The 25783-nt window shown below is 33.4% G+C and overlaps 1 protein-coding gene across 2 annotated transcripts; it reads right to left on the bottom strand.

Moving 5' to 3' along the window:
- Positions 1 to 67: 67 nt before the first annotated feature.
- LOC145246181 (uncharacterized) lies at positions 68 to 25783 on the bottom strand. 2 transcript variants are annotated; one of them, XM_080108051.1, is made up of 3 exons: positions 25013 to 25211; positions 21287 to 21411; positions 68 to 2639 (listed from the first exon to the last, which is right to left on the bottom strand). In XM_080108051.1, the coding sequence occupies exons 1-3, from the start codon at positions 25173 to 25175 to the stop codon at positions 2616 to 2618; spliced, it is 312 nt and encodes a 103-aa protein (XP_079964177.1). In that variant the 5' UTR covers positions 25176 to 25211; the 3' UTR covers positions 68 to 2615. The 2 variants fall into 2 exon arrangements, with proteins under 2 accessions (XP_079964177.1, XP_079964178.1); XM_080108052.1 differs by lacking the exon at positions 68 to 2639 and adding an exon at positions 13149 to 13346 and having other exon boundaries at positions 25013 to 25783.

Here is a 25783-nt window from a genome sequence, read left to right as displayed (position 1 = left end):
TAAGTGAATTAAATCTCTCTGCCCAAAACAAAATAATAAAAAAAAGGAATAAAAGAAAACGACACCGTTTAAAATGCACCGCATTTATTAAATAAAAATAACAAGATGAACAAGCAAAGGTCCGATTGATAAAAGTTCTTGAGAAATCATTATGATTAGAATGTTAGATGAAAATCCTTTGTTGAATTTATAAGATTAGAAGTTTTTTTTTTTACACAGTGATCACCACTTATCAAGGCCCGGAAGCCACTCAGGGATATAGGTTATTGCAAGTACATTACGTTAGTGTGGAGATTTGATGAAGTGTTTTATTAAGGGGGCGGTTCATTAGGAATTTGTTAATATTGGACTTGAAGACATCCAAGTTGTAGTCCGGAGGGAAGCAGGCAGACGGAACAGAGTTCCACAGGCGTGCAGTTCTAAGAAAGAAGCTTTGTTCATGGAATCCACGTTTTGATTTAGGCACAGATATAGAGTGGGGGAAATTTTTCACAGTGGATTTAGCTAGACGGGTGTTTTTCGTGAAAGATTGGCGAGGGGGGACCAGAGACTGGAGTTGACGAGCATCTGCCATGGAAATAACGATAAAACAAGGATAGGCTCGCAACGTCTCTTCTGTGGGAGAGAGGTTGCAGGGTAGAGAAAAGGGCATCCCCCACTAAGTCACGAAGTCTATTTTGTACTCTGTCAAGGCAGGATAGGCTGTTTTTAGCAGCTCCTGCCCAGATATGGCAACAGTATTCCATCTTTGGACGTACTTGGCTTTTATATAGATAGAGAATTGCATCAGTAGTGAGATATCTTCTGGAGTGGTAGAAGGATCCCACCATCTTTCCAGCGACCTTGGCAACAGACTTGATGTACGTGTTCTATTTCAGATCAGGAGTAAAGGTCAAACCCAGAAGCTTGTCAAAACACGGGGCCTCACCCAGACGAGAGCCATCCATCACAATTGATGCCAGCTGGGATCAGAGCGTTGATGATATAAGGATAGGAGTTTGGTTTTGGATGCATTAAAGGTAACCAGCCACATCTTCTCCCACTGAACCACGCGCTCGAGATCAGAGGAGAGAGAATCAGAGAGAACTTTGTCATTTACAGCCTTTGATGTGTTGCCGTAGATGGTCGTGTCATCAGTATAGATGTCAACGAATGATTTAAGTATGTGTTTAGGGAGGTTATTGATGTAGATCAGGAAGAGAGTTGGGCCCAGGATTGACCCATGAGAGACTCCAGCATTTATATTGCAGGCCTCCGATTTTTGTCCATCTACCACTACTCTTATGAGCCTATCGGAGAGAAATAATTTAATGATTGAGAAAACATTTCCAGTTATACCGTAGCTGAGAATCTTGTGAAGTAGACCCTTATGCCATACCTTGTCGAAGACCTTTGATATGTCAAGAGCAATTGCCCTAGAAAGGAAGCCTTTGTCAAGAGATTCACTAATCCTGTGGGATATAACCGTCAGCAGGTGAAAGCATTGTGTGAAAATAATATCCTAGTTGCAAGGTTTGTGTTTTAACTGGCGAAGCTCGCCTTATTCAAAAGTCCCATGAGGAAAGTAACCCGTTGTTATTAATTCTTATAGAAAATGTACGGAATGGGTGCGTGTGTGCATAAGTGTGATTCTTGAGTGTCCGCGTGGCATGTGTAATTATGATTCCGACAGTTTTGAAAGCGACGATGAGATGAAAACGAGAGGCATGTTCTCGTTTCACGTCAAGGCGAGAAAGAAGGGGAAAAGGAGGGAAGAGAGAATGATGCGTGTAAATACTTTTTGAACCGGCTCCAAAACAAGATTACTACTGCTGATATTTTTGTTTCAGGAAAAACGTTAAAATTACAATCTTCTTAATGTTCTCATTGGTCGCTTGAGTCACGTGATACTGTCTTTAACTACGTCTGCTAGAAATATGTTCATTTTACTTTTGTTGTTGTGAGAAAAGCATGTGAGTGTATTTGAAATTATGTTGTTGTTGTTGGAAGAACTTTTTTGTGCAAAATGCGCGGGGAAATTGAAATGAATAAACGTTCCTTTATTTGCGCACGAGCGTGTGTGTGTGTGTGTGTGTGTGTGTGAGTGACAGCACATTTCTGACATATCTTCTATTCTTCACGCAATTGTGTTATCTGACAGTGGCACAGCTTTCAATTTTGCAGCACATTTTTCATCCCAAACTGCCTTACACATGTCTATTGCACAGGACTATACAAGTTCTTCAGCAATATTACGGGCTTTCTTAGCACGAGCCACTCTCAGTGCCACTAAATTAGATGCCCGTAATAGCTTATGATTTGATGTTATTGACATTGCAAAAGTTTTGTCTGCTTTAAATAATCATTCTTTTTTCTTTCAAAAAAATCTTTTGGTTTTGTGGCAAATTGAAGATGTAGTGTTGTTAAATGTCGCTGCAATTTAGTTGGCTTTAGGGATTCATTCGGCAACAACTTATGACAAAGTAAACACTGTGGTCTGTTAGTATTAGACACACTTTCAATGAATCCAAATCGAATTACTCCACATCATATTTTCTTAATTTGTTTTTCTGAATAACATCTGCCTCTGTATCAGATTCTGAGTTGATTTCACCATAAGCTTTCCGTTTCAAAAATTATCCATGGGTAAATGTTGCACCCTGAAAAAGCAAAATTTGCAAAATATTTTTCATATAAATAATGCAAGCTTAGTCATTTAGGAACATAATTAAGTAAACATCAGCTATTCAGACATTAAGAACTCCTGACACGCAATCAATGCTCAAGCCCCGTTGTAATCCTGTTCTATACTACGCAGGAGATTTAATTTTGTGTAAAAAAAACAAAACAAAACAAAAAAACTATGCAGGAACACAACGTCGAATATATTTCAACAGCAATAACAAATAACAAATCTTTACATTTTTATAAATATTCAAAATCATAGGAAAAAACAAAAATACATTTCATAAAAATGAAAACTTTGGAGTGTAGGATTTGTGCCGATAAAATCCCTTGCTTCCTTTTTCATTGTTGCCCTATACGCACTATAAACAAATTTATTAAGTGTTCAACTGAAAAAGGAATGTTGTTGTATCAAAGAGGTTGAATGTATTTCTACCAGTTAGAACAAAATCCCAAAACAAAACGTTTATTATTTCAAACCCTTTTGACATTTAAAATTTAAACTCTCTGCTACAGAACATAAAAAGAATAAAGAAGTAACCCAAAAAAATTTTAAATAAAAAAGGCATATGGATTAAGTAGCAGAAATAAACTTAAACTATTTAAATACAGTTCTTCCGTATGTCGACCAATAAATAAAATCATTACGAAAGGACAACAGATTTTTTATTTGTTTGATTATGAAATAGATTAAAATAAGATGTTAAAAATCATAAGTAACAAGTATTTTAATATTACAAATTGTAACTACGAACTTTTAATTAAAACTATCAATAACCTTATTTAAAATATTTAATGATTCTACAAAAACATAAAATGTGTATCAATCACAATAATAAAAGAAACTAATTTTGTTAAAAATGCAGTTTGAATTTTTAGTGCGTTAGTTGCATCGTAACAGATAAGTAATTACCAGAATAAAAAAAAAAACTAACAAATGTTTAAAGTAGATGTAGCTTACCACATTTATTAGTATTTATTTTCTTTGCCACCAAAGCAAAATGTGACACGAGGTCGTTTTTAAAGTGGGGTTAAAACAACTCCCCGAAAAAAAGGGAAAAGGGGCACTCTGGTTGGGTCAAAAAATAGTAATTGTCCCAGTATAGAGGGTTCCCCTCCATTTACTGAAACAAATTACCTTAAGTGCAATATCTGCAGAAGAGATACTACACTTTGATCCCGGCCCAAAGGCCAAGATATTTATTTGCTCCCCCACCGAGCAGATTTGTCACAAGGCCGATTTTTAATGTGAGGAGTGAAAGGGAAATGGGGACCAACTCCCCGGGGAGTAGGGGAGCTGGATAGTGACAATTGGCATGAAGGGTTGCCCCTACATTGACCAAGGTCTTATATGTGGGGGAAAATCCACATATGGTCTTTGCTTGCAGTATCTGCCGAAACAGATACTATACTTTGATCCCGATCCGAAATCCAAGAACAACAGGGTTGAAAATTTATAAAATTAAAACCATAAGACAAAATTTAAAATTGGCGGTGCTGATGAGGTTCCAACTACAAAATTAAAATTTTAGGTACATACATTTACAGATTATAAGGAAAATTTCGATTAAAAAACATATATAAGATCAAATTGCCCATAAAAAGTCTTTGCTGTCCGGCTACGTACCCCCTATCTTGTCCTTGCAGACCACAGTTTGAAAACCTCTGATCTAAACAATGCAAAACAACATGATTTTTACATTCTTTAAAAAAATCAAATAATTATATTAATATTGTTATTTGTTACAGACTTATTAAAGAAAAAAACTGAACTATAAATAAACTGAAATAATATACAAAAAATTCTCATATATTACCTCCTCTAACACAATCTTATAAAAACTTTTTTGGAGGATTCAGATATTATTTTTTACATATTAAAATATACTGGAATGGTGAACAAAATATGTTTCATTTTGAATCACAAACGTTGCCGATTTATACAATTTTTATCGATTTTTCGGAAAATAGAAGTCGGAAAATATATTAAAATTATTAGTTTTACGAAATTATAAAAATTATTTATTTACATTTAACAGTTTTAACCTGTTTGATTTCAAAAGATTTCCGAAATTATTTCTTATTCTATTTACTGATTGAATTTTTCAAGTTTTGTGAAAAACAACGTGAAAGATTTGCGCTTAAAACTTATTATGAATTAAAAAAAAAATCTTGAAATCGGTGCCGTTTTTAGTCAATCAATAAATAAAAAGTATCTTAAATTGAACGTGAATAATTTTGTGTATGATGGATCAATATGGTAAAAATCAGTGCGTTTTCTTTAAAGGTAATCTGAGTTCGTTGCTGTTGTCTCTTTATAAAAAAAGTTTTATTTTCACACCTCGCTGAAAGTTGTTTTGAATTTAGTCAGGATGCCAGTATGTCTATTTAGGAAGAAAAGTGTTAGGCTGAGAGCTTTTCGGTGCGGTCAGCAGATTTCAAAAAGACTCCGTAGTTACAAAACTGGTTTCATGAAGAAGATATTTTGGGTAGTGGATAGGAGGAAAATTATAGAATCGAAAAAATAAAGAAATATTTATTATTTAGCTTTCTCTTTTACACGACAGACTTGTTGCGGGTCCGGTCGTCCGGGGACAATCGACCTAACAACTAACAAGGTAGACACAGGCAAAAAGTAAACAACAAAAAGGCAAAGAATAGCAAACACGGGTTATTTGGTTAAAGACGAGGGCCAGCCTTTTATTTGCAAAGGAAGCGAAAAATCGTCTTTAACCAAATAACTCGTGTCTGTCATTCCTCTTTGCCTTTTTGCGGTTTACTTTTTCCCTGTGTCTACCTTGTTAATTGTTGGGTCGATTGTCCCCGGACGACCGGACCTGCAGCAAGTGGTGGCCCCAACGTGATACTTGACACCAGCGAACAGCTGGCAGAGAAAATGGCTGAAGGTACAGATGAACCCGATGTGATTCTAAGACACACAGAGAAAAGATCAGTAGACAAGGAAGATGACGATGAATCCACATCATTCTTGTACCCAGACTGCAACTGTTCGAAGAATACAACATTTCACCCAGACTTGACCAACTAACGACGATCAAACAGTCCAACCGACTCAGCAAAAAACCAACATCGAGCTCTTGATTTCGTACAAGATGTATAAAGTTAAGCTCTGTGAACATCACCAACACCGTTCGAGGCCTACTAACTCTCTCCGATGACTTAATTCATCAAAACCGAACCCTCACGGATTTTTGCCACACGCACAAAATCCACGGACAGCAATAACAACCGTAATGGAACTCATACCAGTTTGAGTAAGCTGCGACGTGCACATGGGAAAACTCAACGACTGGACATTATGAAAGAAGTAACCAGTTCAAAAACGAGTTAGTTGCTCCACGCACATTGAAAAACTCAACGACTGGTCGTTCTTTGATTCAACCGACGCATGGGTACCCGATCAACACGAACGATGCACACCGAACCCGGCACAGACTCGTTTGTACTTTGGCAATTCAGACTCACTTGCAAGCTGACTTCAACAATACTTCACTTACACTCTGCAAACACAATTGCAGGCTAAGTTCGTGCAGACCCACTTATATATCACTCAGCACATTAAACCTCATCACTTAGACTCTGCAGACGCACTTGCGGATTAAGAACGTGCAGACTCACTTGAACTCACACAGCACTTTCAACCACACCACAGACTCTGCGGACGCACTTGCAGACTGACGAACAATTGTGCAGACCCACTTGCACTCACTAATTTTCCTTAACCAACCCTGCCGAGACAAATCTATTATTAATTGATAATGATCAATTATCTAGGGAGAGGGTTTTGTCTCGGTTTCAAATCACTGCCTCTGTGTTTCTTTTTTTCCTCGCCCCCGCTGCTTCCCTTACCTTAAACAAAGGATGCGATTGGCCAACACAAGCTAACGTATGAACATATCCAGGTTCAGTTAATAAATTCCCTTTCCCTTTCTCTTTTCATCATCAACGTCGCTACGCACGTCGGAATTTAAATATATCAACCAAACGCCATAGGCAATTCACATTTTTGCTTTTAGACGAAATTAATTTAAAAGGAATCAACAAATTCACAATCTAGTTTTGATTGCATAAATTTCGTTCTAGAATTAATTAGAGTCGATTGTTTGTCTTATTGGGAGCGATATCACTAACATCACGCTGGCAAAATGAATACAGTCAGCCTCGACCTAACTATCAGGAAGTTTCGGCCGGGCGGCAGCTCAGCCGGGGTGTAAGAGGAGGCTCCCGAAGCGACAACTGACGCTACCAGTCACGTCGACCGAATCCACCAGCGCCGAAGGATTCCAGCAGTAGCAACAACAGCGACACCAGCAGTTCAAACAGCCCTTATCAGGGCTAAACAACCGGTCCTTATCAGGGCTAATAAGTTTTTCTACTAATGCGATTCACTACTGGTTGCTTACTGAGACCCACCAGCAGCGAACTTCACTCCCAGTCTCCAGCTCACTCCAGCGGTTTTCCTGCTCATTCCCGCAGCCTTTCTAGCCCTTGGTGCCCCCAGCTCGCTCCAACGCTTCCACCTCACTCCTGCAGCCTTCCAGCTCCTCCTGCAGCTTTCCAGCAACCTCGCTTGCACCTCACTCATCTCGCTTGCAACCTCGCTCCTCCGGCCTGAAACCTCGCTTGCACCTCGCTAATCCGGCCTGCACCTTCGCTTGCACCTCGCTCGCCCGACCTGCAACCTCGCTTGCACCTCGCTCCTCCAGCCTGCAACCTCTCTTGCACCTCGCACCTCTGATCTGCTACCTGGCCCTCATCTTGCTCCTCTGGTCTGCAACCTCGCTTGCACCTGGCTGCCTACCGACCGTCCGTTCCTTAACTCTGATCCTCCGTTCTCAGTGTCGTTCATTCCTTAACACTGACCCCAACGTTCGCAATGTCGTCCGTTCCTTAACACTGACCACCGAGTTCTCAGTGTCCACCGTCCATTACGGATCCCCTAGCGTCCAAGTGATCGTTCCAGACCCAGCGAGTAACCCTGAACCACGCTACGTCTAGAGTACCTGTATACAGACCCCCAGACTTAGCCTCCAGTGACGTGCAACCTTCCAGGCTCCCAGCATCCAGATCATTATATTTTTCGCTCCTTAACAAATAAAAGGCGAACCCTCGTCTTTAAAAAAATAACCTGTGGCTGCTATTCTTTGCCTTTTTGCTGTTTACCTCTTGCCTGTGTCTACCTTGTTAGTTGTTGGGTCGATTGTCCCTGGACGACTGGCCCCGCAACAGATCTTTCTTCATAAATCACACCATCATTGATTCCAATCGTTTCCCATGAAACGTACCAAAAGGTAAATAAATGATTCTTTTAAAGTATGTTAATTTTATGAAATTATTTCTATATATTTTTATACTTAAATTAGTCGAATTCCGTAAAAAATCATTTTATGATTTTTCCATAAAATCTTTAATTCCTTACAAAAACGTTTCCGATAACGATTTAACAGTTTAATTAACTGCTAAATTTTTTATTAATCACAGTAAGTTGGCTTGTCATTTTCCAGTATAACCAAAAAATGAAAAACTGATAACAAAACCAAAGTAATACATGATCAAATGTTCCTATTAACTTGCCTTTCTACGAGGGTATAGTTAGACACAAGGTCGGTTTTTAATGTGCGGAAAATCCAGCGTCCCAAAAAGGGTTATACAAGATAGTAACAAAAGTAAAAATTGCTACTGTCTAGGAGGATTTTTCCCCCACTGATTAAGGTAAGAAAAGTTGAAAAGCAAAATTCGGGATAAGTTTGTTTGTGTTTTAACTTATTTTAAAGCGTTTATTTAAAATACAAATTTATTGGATAGGTTTCTACCAGTATTTTGTTTAATGTTCCCTTTTAAAACGTCTAACGAATCTTCCCAGATGACCGTTTAATAAGTGAAAGAAGTAGACAATTGTTTAAAACGGTGACCCCCTCCTTTGTAAAGAATGAGTTTCTAAATAACATTATTTTAGCGCGTTAGCTTTATTCAAGGATTAAAATCTAAATAATGTTTAGTTATAGGAATTAATAATCGATATTAAAAAGGAATAAAACTCTCATCAATCCCCACAAACTTCATTCCATAAAGGACACACACAATATAACTTTTTTCAATATTTTCATTTTTTAATGTCTTGATTAAACTGTAAAAGTGCCCAATAATGTTTGTTATTAATTAATTAACAAGCTGGGAAATTTTTGCAATTAGCTGCTTCCATAGTTAACGAAATGGTAAAATTTTTTGCATTTCGTATGTGACATAATTTTTTATACTAACATTGAAACTCTATTTCATCATATTTCAAGCCAAAAGAAAGACTTGTACTGTTATATTTCACTTGAATAATGATTGAACCAAAATTTTAAGAAGGTATAGTTGAAAATTAGTGCCGTACCTACTTTATCAAGATGGATGTAATTTTTTAGAACTTGCAGTATTAATGAGTGTTCACAAAGGCTCCACCTTAATTTTCCTTATAATGATGAACGAGAGACCCCCCCCCTGAGAAAGCGCAAAAACTTGGTCTTCTTGTCGTGATTCCTTAGTTCTTTTTTGTGTCCAGCTTAAAACTGTCCAGAGTATTTTATTAGTAACACTGCCCACGTGTATATTTCTTTAATAAGGTTTCGAGTATATAGTTTAATTTCAGAAAGTTTTATTGTTTTTCTGAGGTATTTCATTCCTATTTTTCTTTCATTTCCGTTGCTTTGATGGCGCTTCCTAGCACTCCCGATATTTGTAGCTACATCTTCATCTAGTGTCTTCATTTCTGTTTGATTGGGTGGTACTATATCTTCTGTTGCTTCTAGTTTCCCCCCTTCTCATGGTCAGCAGTGCGCACTTTTCCATACCGAATTCCATTCGGATACCATGACTAAAGATTCTGGTCGTGTTTATTAGTGTCTCTAGTTTTGTTTTTGTTTTATGAAAGCAATATCAGGTCATCCATGTACATTATGTGGTTTATTCTTTCTTCTGTGTTAGTGAACTTGTATCCGGCGTGTCATTTCCTTAGTATCTTGTTCAGGGGCATCATGGCTATAATGAACAGTAATGATGATAGGAAATCATCGTGAAATATCCATCTTTGTATTATAATTTCAGTTATGTGTTGTCAATAAGCCGTCGGCTTATTATTATTAGGGGCTTTCACATCTCTCCTTAAAAACAACCTTCCCTGGAAGCTGAGTTACAACACGTCTCCCCTGTACTCTTAACCCTTTTCTGATAATATTTGCAAATTAATTTGCGTTATCACAACAGCTTCTTACAATTGATTTCTCGCTTACAGAGGCCATTGGGTTTCACTGGAATTTGCATGGCAATAAGCTTCCCCAAGGTCCCAGTTCTCTTTGCACCTGTCCACAGGAGGTTTGGTCAGTGCTCTCTCCTCGGTCTTTCCACCCTCCTTTGCCCGTTTCTACTATTTGGCATCACTCTTTTGGAGGGCGGTAATGTGGTAATTTTATAGAGAACGTGTAGATATGCAGCTTCGAAGTTCTTGGTTCCATGTACCCTTCCTTCATACTTTGCGTCTGCAGCAGTTTGTCTGGCCCGCGCATGTGGCTCATGTGTACAAGTCTCCACATTCAAGGGGTTTCCTTAATATTTCAGATGCTTTCATTATTGTTATTCGTTGTATCGGTCCAGACATTCCTCTGTCTCCAAGTTCTCCCATTCTTTTTTCAAAGTTTTTCGAAATCGTTCCTAGTACTACTACTATTATAGGTATTATCTTGATTTTCTTCACCATCCATATCCCTTTCAGACTTCTGGCTAGCTCTGTGTATTGTCCCGTTTTAGAGCAGAAAAGTCTACGATTTAACAGTAATTTTTTCCTGATAAATATTATGTCATGCGGTTTTTCTGCTTGGAAGGGTTTATCTGTTTGTATGCCCATGTTTCATAGGATTTTGTGATTCTCGTTTTCAAGTAATATTGCCGGTTTATGCTTGCACCATTTGTCTGTGCGTTCGAGATGTAGTATTGTGCATAATTCCCGGTGTACTGCCCTCCCCACTTGGTCGTGCCTATTCTTGTATTCCTTTTAAGCTAGTTTGCTGTATTCGTTTACTATATGGTTTATCGTTTCGCCTCTTTGTCCACAGTGTTTGCATTCGCTGTTTTCTTGTGTTTTGTCGATCTTTGCTTTGATGTAATTGGTTCTCATCGAGTTATATTGTGCTGCAGTTATTAACGATTAAATTTCTCGGCTTATGTGTCCTTTTTGCATCCATGTCAAGGTGTTTTCGTTATTCTCATTGTTGTCGTACTTATAAATCATCCGTGTAGTTGTTTCTATTTCCATTTTTTTTCTCGTGTTATCCTTTGTTTCCATACTTCCTGTTTTGTTGATTTTTTCAGTGTCTCTGTTTGCCATAATTATCCTTTCAGTGTTTCGTATTATATATTTTTCTAGTTTTTCGTGTCATTAACACAGTCTTATACAAAACCCAGTCCTATCCCGCCATATTTCCTTTTCATGTAGACTCAATCAACATCGTCCGCTGGGTGTAGTGCATTGTGCATGGCCATAAGTTTCCTGATCTTCTGATCGAGCTGCTCAGTCCTTAAGTTCATCCTATGAACGGCTCAGAGTATCTTACTAGTGATACTGCTAATGTTTTTATACCCTTTATTAGGTTTCTACTATATTATTTAGTTTCCATTATTATTATTATTATTATTATTATTATTATGTAACCGCTACTTATGGTGGTCGTTTAGTGCTTAGACTGAATGTCGTATTTCATGACTACTCAGGGTGTTTATCCTGGTTACACAGCAACAAAAGTGTGACCCGTCTTTCGCAGGTCAGCAAGGTGTCTTGTTGTTGCAAGACCCACCAATAGATTTGGTTGGTCTTAATGTCGCAATTGGGTTGATATGTCGCCGCTTCATCGATCTGTCACACTAGCAGTAAAACAATTTCATGCGCACAAAGAAAAAAAGTTGGTGTTCTATTCTACTGATTAAATTCAGGATAAGATATACAAATATATAGTTATATACAATTGTCTATAGTTCAATGTTGCTTTTGACAGACTCCACTGAGTCAATTGGTTGAATTCTCTTGGTATTGCGAGGGGTGATGCAATATTATTATTATTATTATTATTATTATTATTATTATTATTATTATTATTATTATTATTATTATTGTTGTTGTTGTTGTTGTTGTTGTTGCTGTTATCATCATCATCATTTTTTATCATCATTATTATCATTATTATTATCATTATTATCATTATCATTATTATCATTATCATTATCATTATTATTATTATTATAATTATTATTATTATCATCATCATTATTATCATTATAATCATTATTATCATTATTATTATTATTATCATTATTATCATTATTATCATTATCATTATCATTATTATTATTATAATTATTATTATCATCATCATCATTATTATCATTATTATCATTATTATTATTATCATTATTATCATTATTATCATTATCATTATTATCATTATCATCATCATCATTATTATTATTATTATTATTATTATTATTATTATTATTATTATTATTATTGAGAAGAAAAACAAATTATCTTGTCATGAATCTGCAAAAATCTGCAAGGATGAGTCAAAGACTTGCATGGAATGTACCTATCTATAGTTTTGTATAAAATATTCCGATTGATAAGTTAGCAAAAATACTATCTAATCAGTTTAAAATGTTGTATGGTTATTACAGTTATGAGACGTAATCAAATCGATCTATCAAATGTGTAAAATTTCCAAATTAGAATTTCGTCGAGATTTTAAGGTCAAATCATATAACAGGCGGGACTTTATTGGTTACGATATTGGCCACATTGTGAGTCTCTATCAGGAACAAAGCTTGGTGTATTTTAAATCTTTTTGTATTCTTCAACTTGTCATATATATTTAACAACATACAAGTTTTACCTCAGGCAATTTTCGATATTTAAACCATGTTTAGTGACGAATGGTCAAGTAATGTTTACACTAGCCTATACGAATTAAACAGTCGACCAAGCCAATCGCAGTTTGTGCACACTCTTTTTTTCACCTACCTTTGCAGATTTATTCTCGAGAGGAGTCGAATTAAGGTTATGGTTTAGGCATCACTGATAAGAAAAACAATTCTTCGGTAATCACTTAACCATTTTTTGTGGGTTATGTTTAGACGTTAGGATTAAGGTTAATGTTGGAAGTTATAAAAACGTTTAGGGTCATGTTAATCCCGTACAATAAAGACCAGATGCTATTGTGAACGCATCACAGAAAAGTTAAAATCTCTCTATGTAAGTTCATCTAAAAGCAAACATCTAAAGGAAAATATCGTTTTACCCGCATTTGGTTTGTATTTTTAGAGTATTTTATTTAGTTTGGTGTGTTTTTCGGCAAAAGACTTAATAAAATTATGATCGCACCTGAAAAATAATTGTAAACAAAAAGCAAAAACGATTAATTGAATAATAATAAGAATGAAACTGGAAATTTTTATTTCTTTGGAATAATTCAAAATGTTTCGCAGCAATTTCCGTAATGACGTTCGTAACCAGACACATTTGTCAGGTCTAGTTTTATAGATAAAATCATCCATGAGTTATTGCACTCATTATTCTTACCATTTCTTCAACAAAGATACCACAACCAACCGCATTGTATATCCGTTGTATCAGACTGGAAATAGTAAAATGGTCATGGATATTGTAATGTTACATGCCAACTATAAAATATATTATGAGTATTGGAATATCACACACGAAGTAGAAACATAATTATGAATATTGTAATATCACAGGCAAACTGTAAAAATTATTGATATTGTAATATATGTATGAAAATAATACTGGATATTGTACTATCACATGCAAACTATAAAAATAATCATGTATACTGCAATTTGACATAAAATGTAAACAATAATTATGGATATTTGTAATATTATATGCAAACTGCATGAATAACCACAAATATTGCAATATAACACAATAAGTAAAAATAATAACAAATATTGTAATATCATATACAAAGTATAAAATAATGACGGATATTGTAATATAACATGCAATGTATAAAAATAATCATGGATATTGTAATATCACATAAAAACTATAACAAATTATTCTGGATAGTATAATATTATTGACAACTACAAACATAATCAGGGATATTGTAATATCACAAGCAAACTATAAAAATAATCATGGATATTGTTATATCACATAAAACTATAATATATAACTCCGATAGTGTAATATTATTGCAAACTACAAAAATAATCAGGGATATTGTAATATCATATGAAAACTATAAAAATTATCATAGGTACTATAATAAAACATGCAAACTATAAAAATAATCATGGATATTGTAATATCACATGCAAACTATAAAAAATATAATTACCTTGTAATGTCATATACAAACTAAAAATAATCATAGATATTGTAATATTGCATTAAAACTACAAAATCAATCATGGATTTTATAATATCACATACAAGCTATAAAAATAATCATGGATTTTATAATATCACATACAACCTATAAAAATATTCATAGATATTGTAATATTACATTAAAACCACAAAAATAATAATAATGGATTTTGTAATATCGCAAGAAAACTATGAGAATTATCATTACATTGTAATACGACATGGATTCTATAAAATAATCATGGATAGTGTAATATCACATAAAACTATAAAAATAATCATGATATTGTTATATAATACTCAGACCGTAAAAATAGTCATGGATATTGTAATATCACATGCAAACAAAAATAATCATTGTATTGTAATATAACACGAAAACAATAAAAATAATCACAGATGTTTTTATATCACATGACAGCTATAAAATCATTATATTGTAATATGACATGTAAACTATCAAAATAATCACGGATATTGAAATAAAACCTGGTAACTATCAAGATTATCATTATATTGTAATATCACATACAAAATTTCAATATAATCATGAATATTGTAATATCAGATGCATGTACAATAATAATTACGGATATCAAATATCACATGCACACTATAAAACAAACATGGATATTGCAATATCACATGCAATGTATAAAAATCCTTATATTGTAATATCACATACAAACTAAAAAATAATCATGGATATTGCAATATGGCATGAAAACTATTTAAATAAAAATTAAATTGTTTACATGCAAACTACAAAAATAATCATTAGGTTGTAATATCACATCCAAACTATGAAAATAATATCGGGTATTGTAGTATCCCATGCAAACGGTAGCTCTAGATATATCTAAGGCTTTTGACAGGGTATGGCATGAAGGTCTTCTCAGGAAAATCATATCATACGGTATCACTGGATGAATACTTAACATAATTAAATCCTTCTTAGATAAGAGAAAAATCCAGGTTGTCCTCGACGGTCGTACATCTAAACAATATGATATAAATGCGGGAGTGCCTCAGAAGTATATCCTTGGACCTTTATTATTATTCCTAATATTCATAAATGGCCTCCCCGACAAAATTACCTCTGAGATGGGTATATATGCTGATGACACCACGCTCTATAACAGGTACAACAGGAAAACAAATGAACACATATCTAAGGAAATGGCAGAAACACTAGAGGATGACCTCCAATCTGTCGTAGAATGAGGACAAAAATAGATGGTTACATTCAATGCTGCCAAGACTAAACTTGTTTCCGCCAATAATTACAAGAAACCTTCTCTACCACTGCTGTTGGTGGTAGAGAAGGTTTCTTGTAATTATTGGCGGAAACAAGTGAACTGTCATCTAAGCTGCAGTTTCTGTCCCACCGTCGAAATGTTGCGTCCCTCTGCTTGTTCTATAACATTTTAATGATTACTGCTCTGACGAACTGCAAGCACTTGTGCCCCAACGATGTAAATACCCTTGACAAACCCGACAAGCAGCTAAATCCTACACCTACACCGTGATGTAGAAGAGCTTTCTATTCCAGTAGTTTCTTCCCCAGAACCGCTAGACTTTTGCATTCCCTTTCGGGCCCCTGCTTCCCCAACTGTACTGACAGGAAGTTCCAGTGTAATCTTACTGAGTAACTCACTACATAGTGCCCCAGTAGCTTATGTCCCTAATAGTAACCCTCTACACTAAAGTGGTAATGTGCCTTGTTTGGGGTGAAAATGTGAAAAAAAAAATATATTGTTCGCATGCAAACTTTAGAAATAATCATTGATATTGTAATATCACATGCAACGTACAAAAATAATCGTGGTTATTGTAATATCAAACTGAAACAATCAATATAATCATGGATATGGTAATGTAAAATAAATACAATCCTCATATTTTTATATCATACGCAAGTTATAAAAATAATCGTGGTTATTGTAATATCACACGCATACTATAAATTAATAATTTATATTTTAATATTACATGCAAATAATTAAAAAATAAGTGAAGCATTAGGTGTGTCAGAAACTTCGTGAAAAATATTGAATAATTCGACTCCCTGTCTTTCCAAGCTTATAGCTACTCGAAAAATGTAATTCAAACCCTAATCTTCTTTTCAATTAAAGGAGCAAGGACCAAGGTTTCATTAAAAAAAAAATACAAACAACGTGGTTAAAAAAAAATTTTAAACTTCGGACTTCACAAGTAAATTTCCAAAAAAACTGTTCTTTTTTTGTTTTAAATTAGAATATATTATTTATTGATCTTTTATCTTCAATTTGTGATATATAAAACTTTGGCACATAAATTAATTATTTACTTTTTAATAGACATTTCAAAAGGGGGACCGTGAATTAATTCGACCCCCTGCCTTTCAAAGCTTATACCTACTCGAAAAATGTAATTCAAACCCTAATTTATTTGCAATTAAAGGGGCAAGGACCAAGGTTTCATTAAAAAATACAAACAACGTGTTTTTTTAAAAAAAAGGTTTTAAACTTCGGACTTTACAGGTAAATTTCTAAAAAAACTATTCTTTTTTTGTTTTAAATTATAATATTTTCTTTATTGATCTTTTATCTTCAATTTCTGATATATAAAACTTTGGCACATAAATTAATTATTTACTTTTTAATAGACATTTCAAGATAGGAGGGCGTGAATTAAAAAAAACGTTTGTCTAAAATATTATATTCTGTTTATTGGAAAGAGCATAAAATTTCACACTGACCCTGAAAATATCGTAAAAATAGAATCAATAGAAACACTTTGATAGATTTTTAAAGTTTAAAAATTGAAAAATACTGAACTCATAAAATTCAATTAATTTCATTACTGTTTTTTTTTTAAATAAAAAATAATATTTCTATTACTTTTTATACAACTTTAATAGTTTATTTTGGAAGTATAATTCAAAAAGAAAATAAACAACACACTTTTAAAAGAGAAATTAAGAGTTTATTTTTAAATATTTTATTCGCAGTTTCGTGTTAGAGGTGTCAAAAATTCCTACAAAAATTCTGATACACCCAGTGAAGCATGCATGGTCCCTGTGAGTGCACAGTGAACGACGCATAAAAAAATTACTAAGTTCAGCATTTGCCCCAGCCTCATTTTTTTTTTTTTTTTTTTATTCAATTTTCACCCCAAACAAGGCACAGTGCCACTTTGAAGCAGGGGGCTACTATTAGGGAATTAATTAGCGGGGTCATTATGAAGGGAGAAGAGTAGAAAGATGTTTGTTAACATTACACTTGAACTTCTGCATATAAAGTCCCAAAGTCCCCAGGGGAAGTCAAATTCCGTTGAAAATGAACAAACGGTGCAGTTTTAGGCCTTAACATATGTAAATTTGAGTTCTGCACCAGGCAAACCAAAACAAAAAAAAAGAAAGAAAGAAAAGAAATGAATAAGTCCATAATTCACCTCATTTAGCCCTAAAAGTCCCCAATGCCTTAAACTATTTAAATTTGAGTGCAGCCCCATGCAAAACTGCTAAATAGACATACACAGAAAATTTTGAACAAATATGTTAAAATAGTCCCCAAAATCAAGTGTTAAATTAGCCCTAAAAGATACCCTGGGGCACACCCCAGAGTTATCGCAAATTATAGACAAACAAAATTATATAGAAATCAGTTCGTTACAACTTTTCAGAAAGTTTTATAAAAATCAAAGGCATCACATTTTCTTAATAAGTACAAAAGTGTCAATTTTATCCATTTTAACCCAAAAGTTTTCCCGGAAAATCCGTTCTGTTACTTTTTTTTACTCATATCATGCTTAATGTTTGTGCAAATTTCAAAAACATTCCAAGGCGTAGTTATTGATAAAAGTGCCGACAGATGAACAGACGAACGGGCAAGAGTGAATTTACAGGTCAACCGTCCTTTGTCGGGGGACCAATAACAGATATTTATAAAAGAATAATCATTGATATGGTAATATGACGTACATATTATAAGAATAATCATGGATAATAATCATATGCAAACTATAATAATATCGTAATATCGCATGTAAACTATAAAAAATAATCGTACATATTGTCATATAACAAGCAAACTATAAAAATAACATTGGATATCATTAAATGCATCACATGCAACCCCACCAAATAATCATAGATATTGTAATATCACATGCAATGTTAACAAATACACGTTATATTGTGATATCAAATTCAAACAATAAAAGCAATCATTATATTGTAATATAACATTAAAAAAATCACATGCGATATATAAATATAATCACAAATATTGTGATATCACAAATTATAAAATTAATCATACTTGTTGTAATATAACATGCATATTATAAAATAGCCACGAATAGTATGAAAACACATGTAAGCTATAAAGATAATTATTATATCGTTATACTACATGAAAAATTTAAAATAATTATGGATATTGTAATATCATATGCAAACTATATAATTAATACTGGAAGTTGTAATATGACATGAACGCTATAAAAATAATACTGGATATTGTAATATTAAATGCAAACTATTAAATTAATAATGAATATTGTAATATTACAAATATGGATAAAATTAATTATAAATATTGTAATACAACATACAACGTATAAAAATAATAACGTTGGTGTTTTGTTGCTTATATCTGATATCGATATTTTTGTATCCACTATTATAATAAATATAAGCAACAAAACACCAACAACTATAATAAAATTAAAAATAGAAGAAAAAGAACTATAATTTGGTATACGGCCCCATACAATCAAATGTTAAAAACAAAACTTGGCAAGAAATTTCTAGATCTTATTGAAAAACACTTTCCCGCAACCAACCCCTTACACAAAATCTTCAATAAAAATACCTTGAAGTTATCGTACAGTTGTTTCGAAAATTTAGAGATGATAATTAAAGCACATAATAACAAAATACTAAATGAAAACAATGTAAACAACAACAAAATAAACAATAAAAAAGTAGACACCATGACAGAAATAAAACCAACACTAGCAGAAATAATAATAATAATAATAATAATAATAATAATAATAATAATAATAATCATAATAGTAAGAAGAAGAAGAAGAACAACAACAACAACAACAAACCAACTCCGGACAAGAACAACCATGCCATAAATAAAAATACTAATAACGAACAAGATAAATGCAATTGTAGACACCGCACACTTTGCCCAGTCCAAAATAAATGTCTAACAAAAAGTGTAGTTTATCAAGCAACAATATTTGCGAAAGAAAACCCGAATAACAAGAAATATTACATAGGCATGACTTCCTTAGATTTCAAAACCCGATACTATAACCACAAAAGTACATTAAAAAATAAAAAACACCGTATAAAAACAACACTAGCGAATAAATACTGGGAACTCAAAGAAAGCGGACATTCACCGGTAGTCGAATGGAAAATAATGAGACAAGCTACCACGTGCAGACATTTAGACGACCCATGTAAATTATGCCTCCATGAAAAATTTGCTATCTTGTACTTTAAAGAACCTCAAAATCTATTAAACTGTAGACGAGAAATAGCAAACAACTGTGTTCACAAAATAAAACTTACTCTAGGATAGCGATACAAAATAGCTTTAAAACTAACAATAACAATAACAATAGAAAACAAACAAATAAATAAATTAAATAAACATGAATATACATAAACGATCACATATATATATATATATATATATATATATATATATATATATGTGTGTGTGTGTGTGTGTGTATACATGTGCATGTATGTGTGTACGCATAGGTATATTTATATATATATATATATATATATATAAAAGAGGGAAAAGATCTACCTAAAACCACTAACCTACTTCAAAAACAGATCCTTTGTTCGATAAAATGCATGCCCATTGGCTGATAGGAAGGGGCGCGGTGGATACTAGAAAGCTAATTGGCTAACTAGAAATCCTCAACATATATAAAAACAAGAAGCAACCACAGAATTCGCGCATAAGCCTGATGAATCCTACAGTGGATGGAACGCAGAATATTCAGTGTAGCTTAATCGCCATATATATTTTATAACTTACTAACTAGGTCTACCTACGTATTGAGCACTTTTGAAGTAAATACTTAAAGTTTACGCATAAATCTATACTTCCGTATGTTAAATTTATGTATGTAAATGAAGTAGTTATGCACACACACACATATATATTTATATATAAATATATATACATATATATATATATACACACACATACACACACATCTTTTTCATGCAGACGAGTATTTTATGCATATTTTTATCTGCGGTATAGCTCATTCATTCACACGCATATCCTGTAACGCATTTCTAGGAATTCATACGTGTGGACCTATGCACACACTCATGTATGAATGTAGAAATCAATTCATCAATTCATCAATATATATATATATATATATATATATATATATATATATATATATATATATATATATATTAAATGATGGCCTTACTAAAAGAAAACAAAAATGCAACTTCCCTTTCTACTTTCTTTTAAACTCGATGAGTTACTGTTCATCTCATGAGTTAAGGGCAGAATAAATTTGAAAATTGACAAAATAATTACAAAAATTATTCTGCGCTACAGAACAGGTGCTGTCAAGAACTGAAAACGTTAACATGCTTACTAAAATACACAGTGAGATGGACACCATCTTGAAATTTTGAATGTAGACTTTTGTCATCTATTTGTATATGCGCTGTAGTTATAGTAACATAGCGCAGATGAGCGCGTGGGAAGATATCATCATCAGCAGCAGCTGAAAAACGCGTGTTTTCCGATTAGGGAGTGAGCGCGAGAAGTCATATGGATATGTTTTATTTGTTTTTGAAATATTTATAATATATAAGAATTTATGAAATATTTATAATATATAAGAATCGATAGAAATTGACTCTATAATAATCTATACGAAATCGGTATGTATCAAAATATCTTATTTAAGTGTATTTTATGACCTGGCTACGCCGAGCGTCCTTGCTTGCTTAGATAAATACTATTGCAGTTTTAACAAAATAGCTACAATAATATCAGGGCATTTCTATAGACGTTGAACATCTAGAGAATGCCAACACCAATATATTGCATATGAAAGAGTCCACTGTGGAATTTCTACAGGCCCCGCTAGTCGGCAATGTTGTGATATTGTAACATGTACCTCGCTTTTGTTACTCCTGATTGCATAGTTTGCTTGAAATCTCATCTTCGGGATCATTGAATAAGCGAACACATTCTCCAGCAAAATGAATACGGTAATGAACAGCAACACGAAACAATTGACGGCTGAAAAAATAAAAGAAAACTAATGAAACATGTAATAATATCAATTCGTGTACGTGTTGTTCATCATTAGCAAATGGCCGATTAGATTTTGTAAGAAGAAAAAAAAAACTGGAATTTAATTAAGTCTTCTGAAAGCGAAGTTATATTCATATATTCTGATAGCAGAGACATGAACCCATCATGCATCTCCAGTTAACTCAACTATGGTTATTTTGTTTCGGTATTAAATGGTCCAAAAGTGTCTGAATTTCCGTAAAATAGAGACGCCAGAACTAACTATATAAGAATCAGTCCAGCGCTTTGGCTACTCCCACAAAGGAGGGTATGTTTTCAGTCAACTTTCTCACTAGTTTTGTATAATGCCTAGTGTACACATAGCTTGACTAATCGTCAGGCAAATTGGTTAAACTACCGTTTAAATACCCAAATGAAAGCATTTCGTTTTCTAACTTGAGACTCGCGTTCACAAATTAATCTAGATGATGTAGTAAATTCCTGGATATCATTGCAATAAGTGAAGCTAACCTACACTCATCAATCCTCTCTAACTATTTAAACTGACAGGCAAATCTTTGCACTGGATAAGGCATGAAAAATTCGAGATGTAGACTCATATATATATATATATATATATATATATATATATAAATACTTCATTTACTCACATAAAATTAATATACGAAAGTATAGATTTATGCGTAAACTTTAAGTATTTACTTCAAAAGTGCTCGATACGTAGGTAGAGCTAGTTAGTAATTTATAAAATATATATGGCGATTAAGCTACACTGAATATTCGGCGTTTCATCCACTCTAGGATTCGTCAGGCTTATGCGCATAAGCCTGACGAATCCTAGAGTGGATAAAACGCCGAATATTCAGTGTAGCTTAATCACCATATATATTTTATAAATTACTATATATATATATATATATATATATATATATATATATATATATATATATATATATATATATATATATATATATATATATATATAGTCTGGCATATATAGCTGCTCGCGAAAATTAAATCTAATGGCAATTCTGGATGAAGGGTTAACACACAGAACCGCTAAAGATAAGATAAAAATCCAAATTTTCGTTGATGGCCATGTGACTAAACAGCAGGATATTGATGCAAATATGCTCTTGAGGCCAATCCTTGAACCTTCATTATTTCTTATATTCACAAATGACTTCCTGGATTAAATTGTGTTTGAGATGGGTGTGTTTGTTGCTGACAGCATGCTTTATAATAGACATGAGGGAAAAGCGAATTTTCCCATATTCATGGGGGTTGTTCTATATTGTTCTGAAAGCGTTTAATCGTTTCGTTCATTTCCGTTTGTAAACATTTTTCCTTGATCATTAAGATGGGAACAGAGTTCAGAAGAGGGACACTAACGACGCGGTCTTAACAATATGCGAATACAAATATGTGTGGAAGAAGGTGACGGTTAATGAGATATAAACGACGCAGACTAGCAACCTGGGTGTTTCAAGTTCGAATCTATTCGTTCTATATAAACATTTTAAATTAGATAAGTTAGCAACCTTAACGTGAATTTTCCCGTAAAATCCAGAATAACTTTAAAACTGAAAGGCCAGATGAACGATTATTATTATTATTATTATTATTATTATTATTATTATTATTATTATCATTATTATTATTATTATTATTATTATTATTATTATTATTATCATCATCATCATCATCAGTACAATTAAATAATAAGTAACACAGTTTAATGCAAACGACTCACTATCATGAAGGTGTATTGTTAAAGTGTCGATACAATAAAACGTACTCGCCATTGAACGAAAGCAGGCAGTGATCGATATGTATGCATTTGTTAAGTACGTTTGATAATGAAATCAACCTTAAATCGTCTGTGAACGATTCTTGATTGGAATGCTGTGACCAGTCTAAAGTAGTGACGCTGAAATGGCTATAAAAATAACGTATTAATATCAACGTGAAAACGTAGAGCAAAGTGAACGACTTGATCTTCACTGCAGATGAAAAACAGGCGGTTTTCAATCACTCGCCAGTCTTAATTTTAGTTAAAAAAAATGAAAAGTCCAGTTTCACTTGTTTATTCATGAAGGGGAAATGATATGAATTAAAGACAGAAATAATTCTGAAGATGTAACGCAATTTTTGACTCGCTAGCAATATTTGTCAATAAAAGAGACAAACAATGAAGTAAAACTAAAAAGAGCAAATTATAACTACACCCAGAATGTAATTACGTTCAATTATATTAATATAAAAAAATATAAACCGTTGTTTTTGCTACCCACAGTACAGTTTACCATGTTAACAAAGTAGCATCTAAAAGTATACCCCCCTCAAAACGCATTACATTAATACATAACATTTTTTTTTCTATATAAGAAATAATCCTTTAAAAAATATCCCCTCGATCGAAAACAGTTTGTTAATTACCAAAACCGATAAAAACAAAATGACGAAAGAGGGGAACTAATCTCGCTTTTATATCGTAAGATAAAGAAATCCAATATTGGTCTTAAATACGAGTTTAAAAACATTAGGACATGCAATAAAATTTTTTTAAAAGTGTCTTTCATAAGACCGTCTTGAAATATTTCTTTCTTTTCCGTCGTGTTCTCATTGCAATAGTTTTCCTTTCAAAATAGTCGCTTTAGAATTCTAGTTTTTTAATACTAATTCTTTAAAATGTTAAAGGTTCTTTAGTTTCTCGCCGAAAAAAAATTAAATGAAAAAAACAAACAAACTGTTCTTTTTATATTTTTCATTAAAACGTTTGTACTTGTCATTAGAGTTTCTTTTCATTGTACAATGCACTTTCCCTTCCATGAAAAAGGGTTTCATATTTGAGACTCTCTTTTTTTGGAATCTCCAAATTGTTTCGTGCTTTCTGCACCAGCAGTAGCATATATTAACCGACAAGATGAAAAATATAATTTCAGATTGTCCGACAAGGGAACAACTATAAGTTCAACTTGGCCGACAAGAAAACAACTACAATTCCAGAGATTGGTTAACAAGGGGAAATTACAATTCCAAAAATTGGTAGACAAGCGAACAACTACGATTTCAAAGATTGGGCAACAAGGGGGCAACTACAATTCCAGATATTGATAATCAAGATGACAATTACCATTCCAAAGATTGGTCGACAAGCAAAGAACTACAATTTCAGAGATTGGCCGACAAGGACACAACTACAAGTTTAGATTTTAGTCCACTAGGTAAAATTGAAAATTAGAAAAGAGAAAGAGGGTTACATAAGGTTACTTGTTTATAGCATTGCCAACGTTGACTGCTAAAAAACCCCACCCATTCAAACTTGCCAAAATATTAGGCGACAATGATGATGATGATAATGATGATGATGATGATGATGATGATGATGATGATAACCAAGCTTTACATAAAAAAGAAAATGTTGATCTTTCCCCCACCACACTGACACTGCTTAAAGGCAGAAGAAAATAACATTCTCGAAAAATTAGTTTTTAACAGTATTATATGATGAGTATTCAATTATTATTATAAATGTGCGCCACTATTGTAAAATTGAAAAAGAGTTCTTTAATCTTGTACTTACTTCGGAATTTAATCATATTGATTGTATTTGTTGGTCTGATCAGAATTCTTGACTTGTTTTCGTGCAGCCAATTCGATGACGACTCTTTTTTTATATTAGCAATTTCCAGCAGGGAGGGGGCGTTTATAAGATTAAGGAGAAAAACGAATGACGTGTTTTTCATTATTTCAGTTATATTATGCTTCACCTACCTTTATTATGTCAACCAATCAAAATAGTCGTCGTCTCTTTTTTCTTTATTTTAGTCATATTATGCCCCCGACACTTTTCTTATGCCACCCAATCAAAATGTACGTCTTCTTTTTCTTTTGATGCTCGACGATTAAACTGCTTTCCACGCGTCCTTTTAAATCAATTTCTTGTTTAACAACTATCTTATTCTTTAAATCCTTTTAATGACAATTTATAATACCGTAAGATATAACACTATCGTCTGCCGGGGAAGAGTTACTTAGTTGAGGAACAAGTTCCCCGGGTGTTAGTCACGATAGTAAACGATAGGCACGTGGAAGCATCAACATGTCTATATGTTATCGGCTATAACCGGCTGCCATGGGTCGCTTCTTTAGTCTTCATTGCGTACAAGGTTTTATCATTATTAATAACAGGAATCGTTGTGCTGAAATTGAACGCTGCATAGAATAAAGAGAACAATATATATTTTTAATAGAAAAATATATATTCTTTTTTTAACAATGGAGGAGCATATTGTGTATTAAGTGATCGTCGACCCACGCGTGCAGAAAAAAATGCTATGTATGTCCGTCGCCC

Source organism: Euprymna scolopes, chromosome 23 (assembly GCF_053919585.1).
Source record: "Euprymna scolopes isolate OS-2025 chromosome 23, ASM5391958v1, whole genome shotgun sequence".
NCBI classification, from domain to species: Eukaryota; Metazoa; Mollusca; class Cephalopoda; order Sepiida; family Sepiolidae; genus Euprymna; species Euprymna scolopes.
This window is presented reverse-complemented; position numbering and strand designations above follow the sequence as displayed.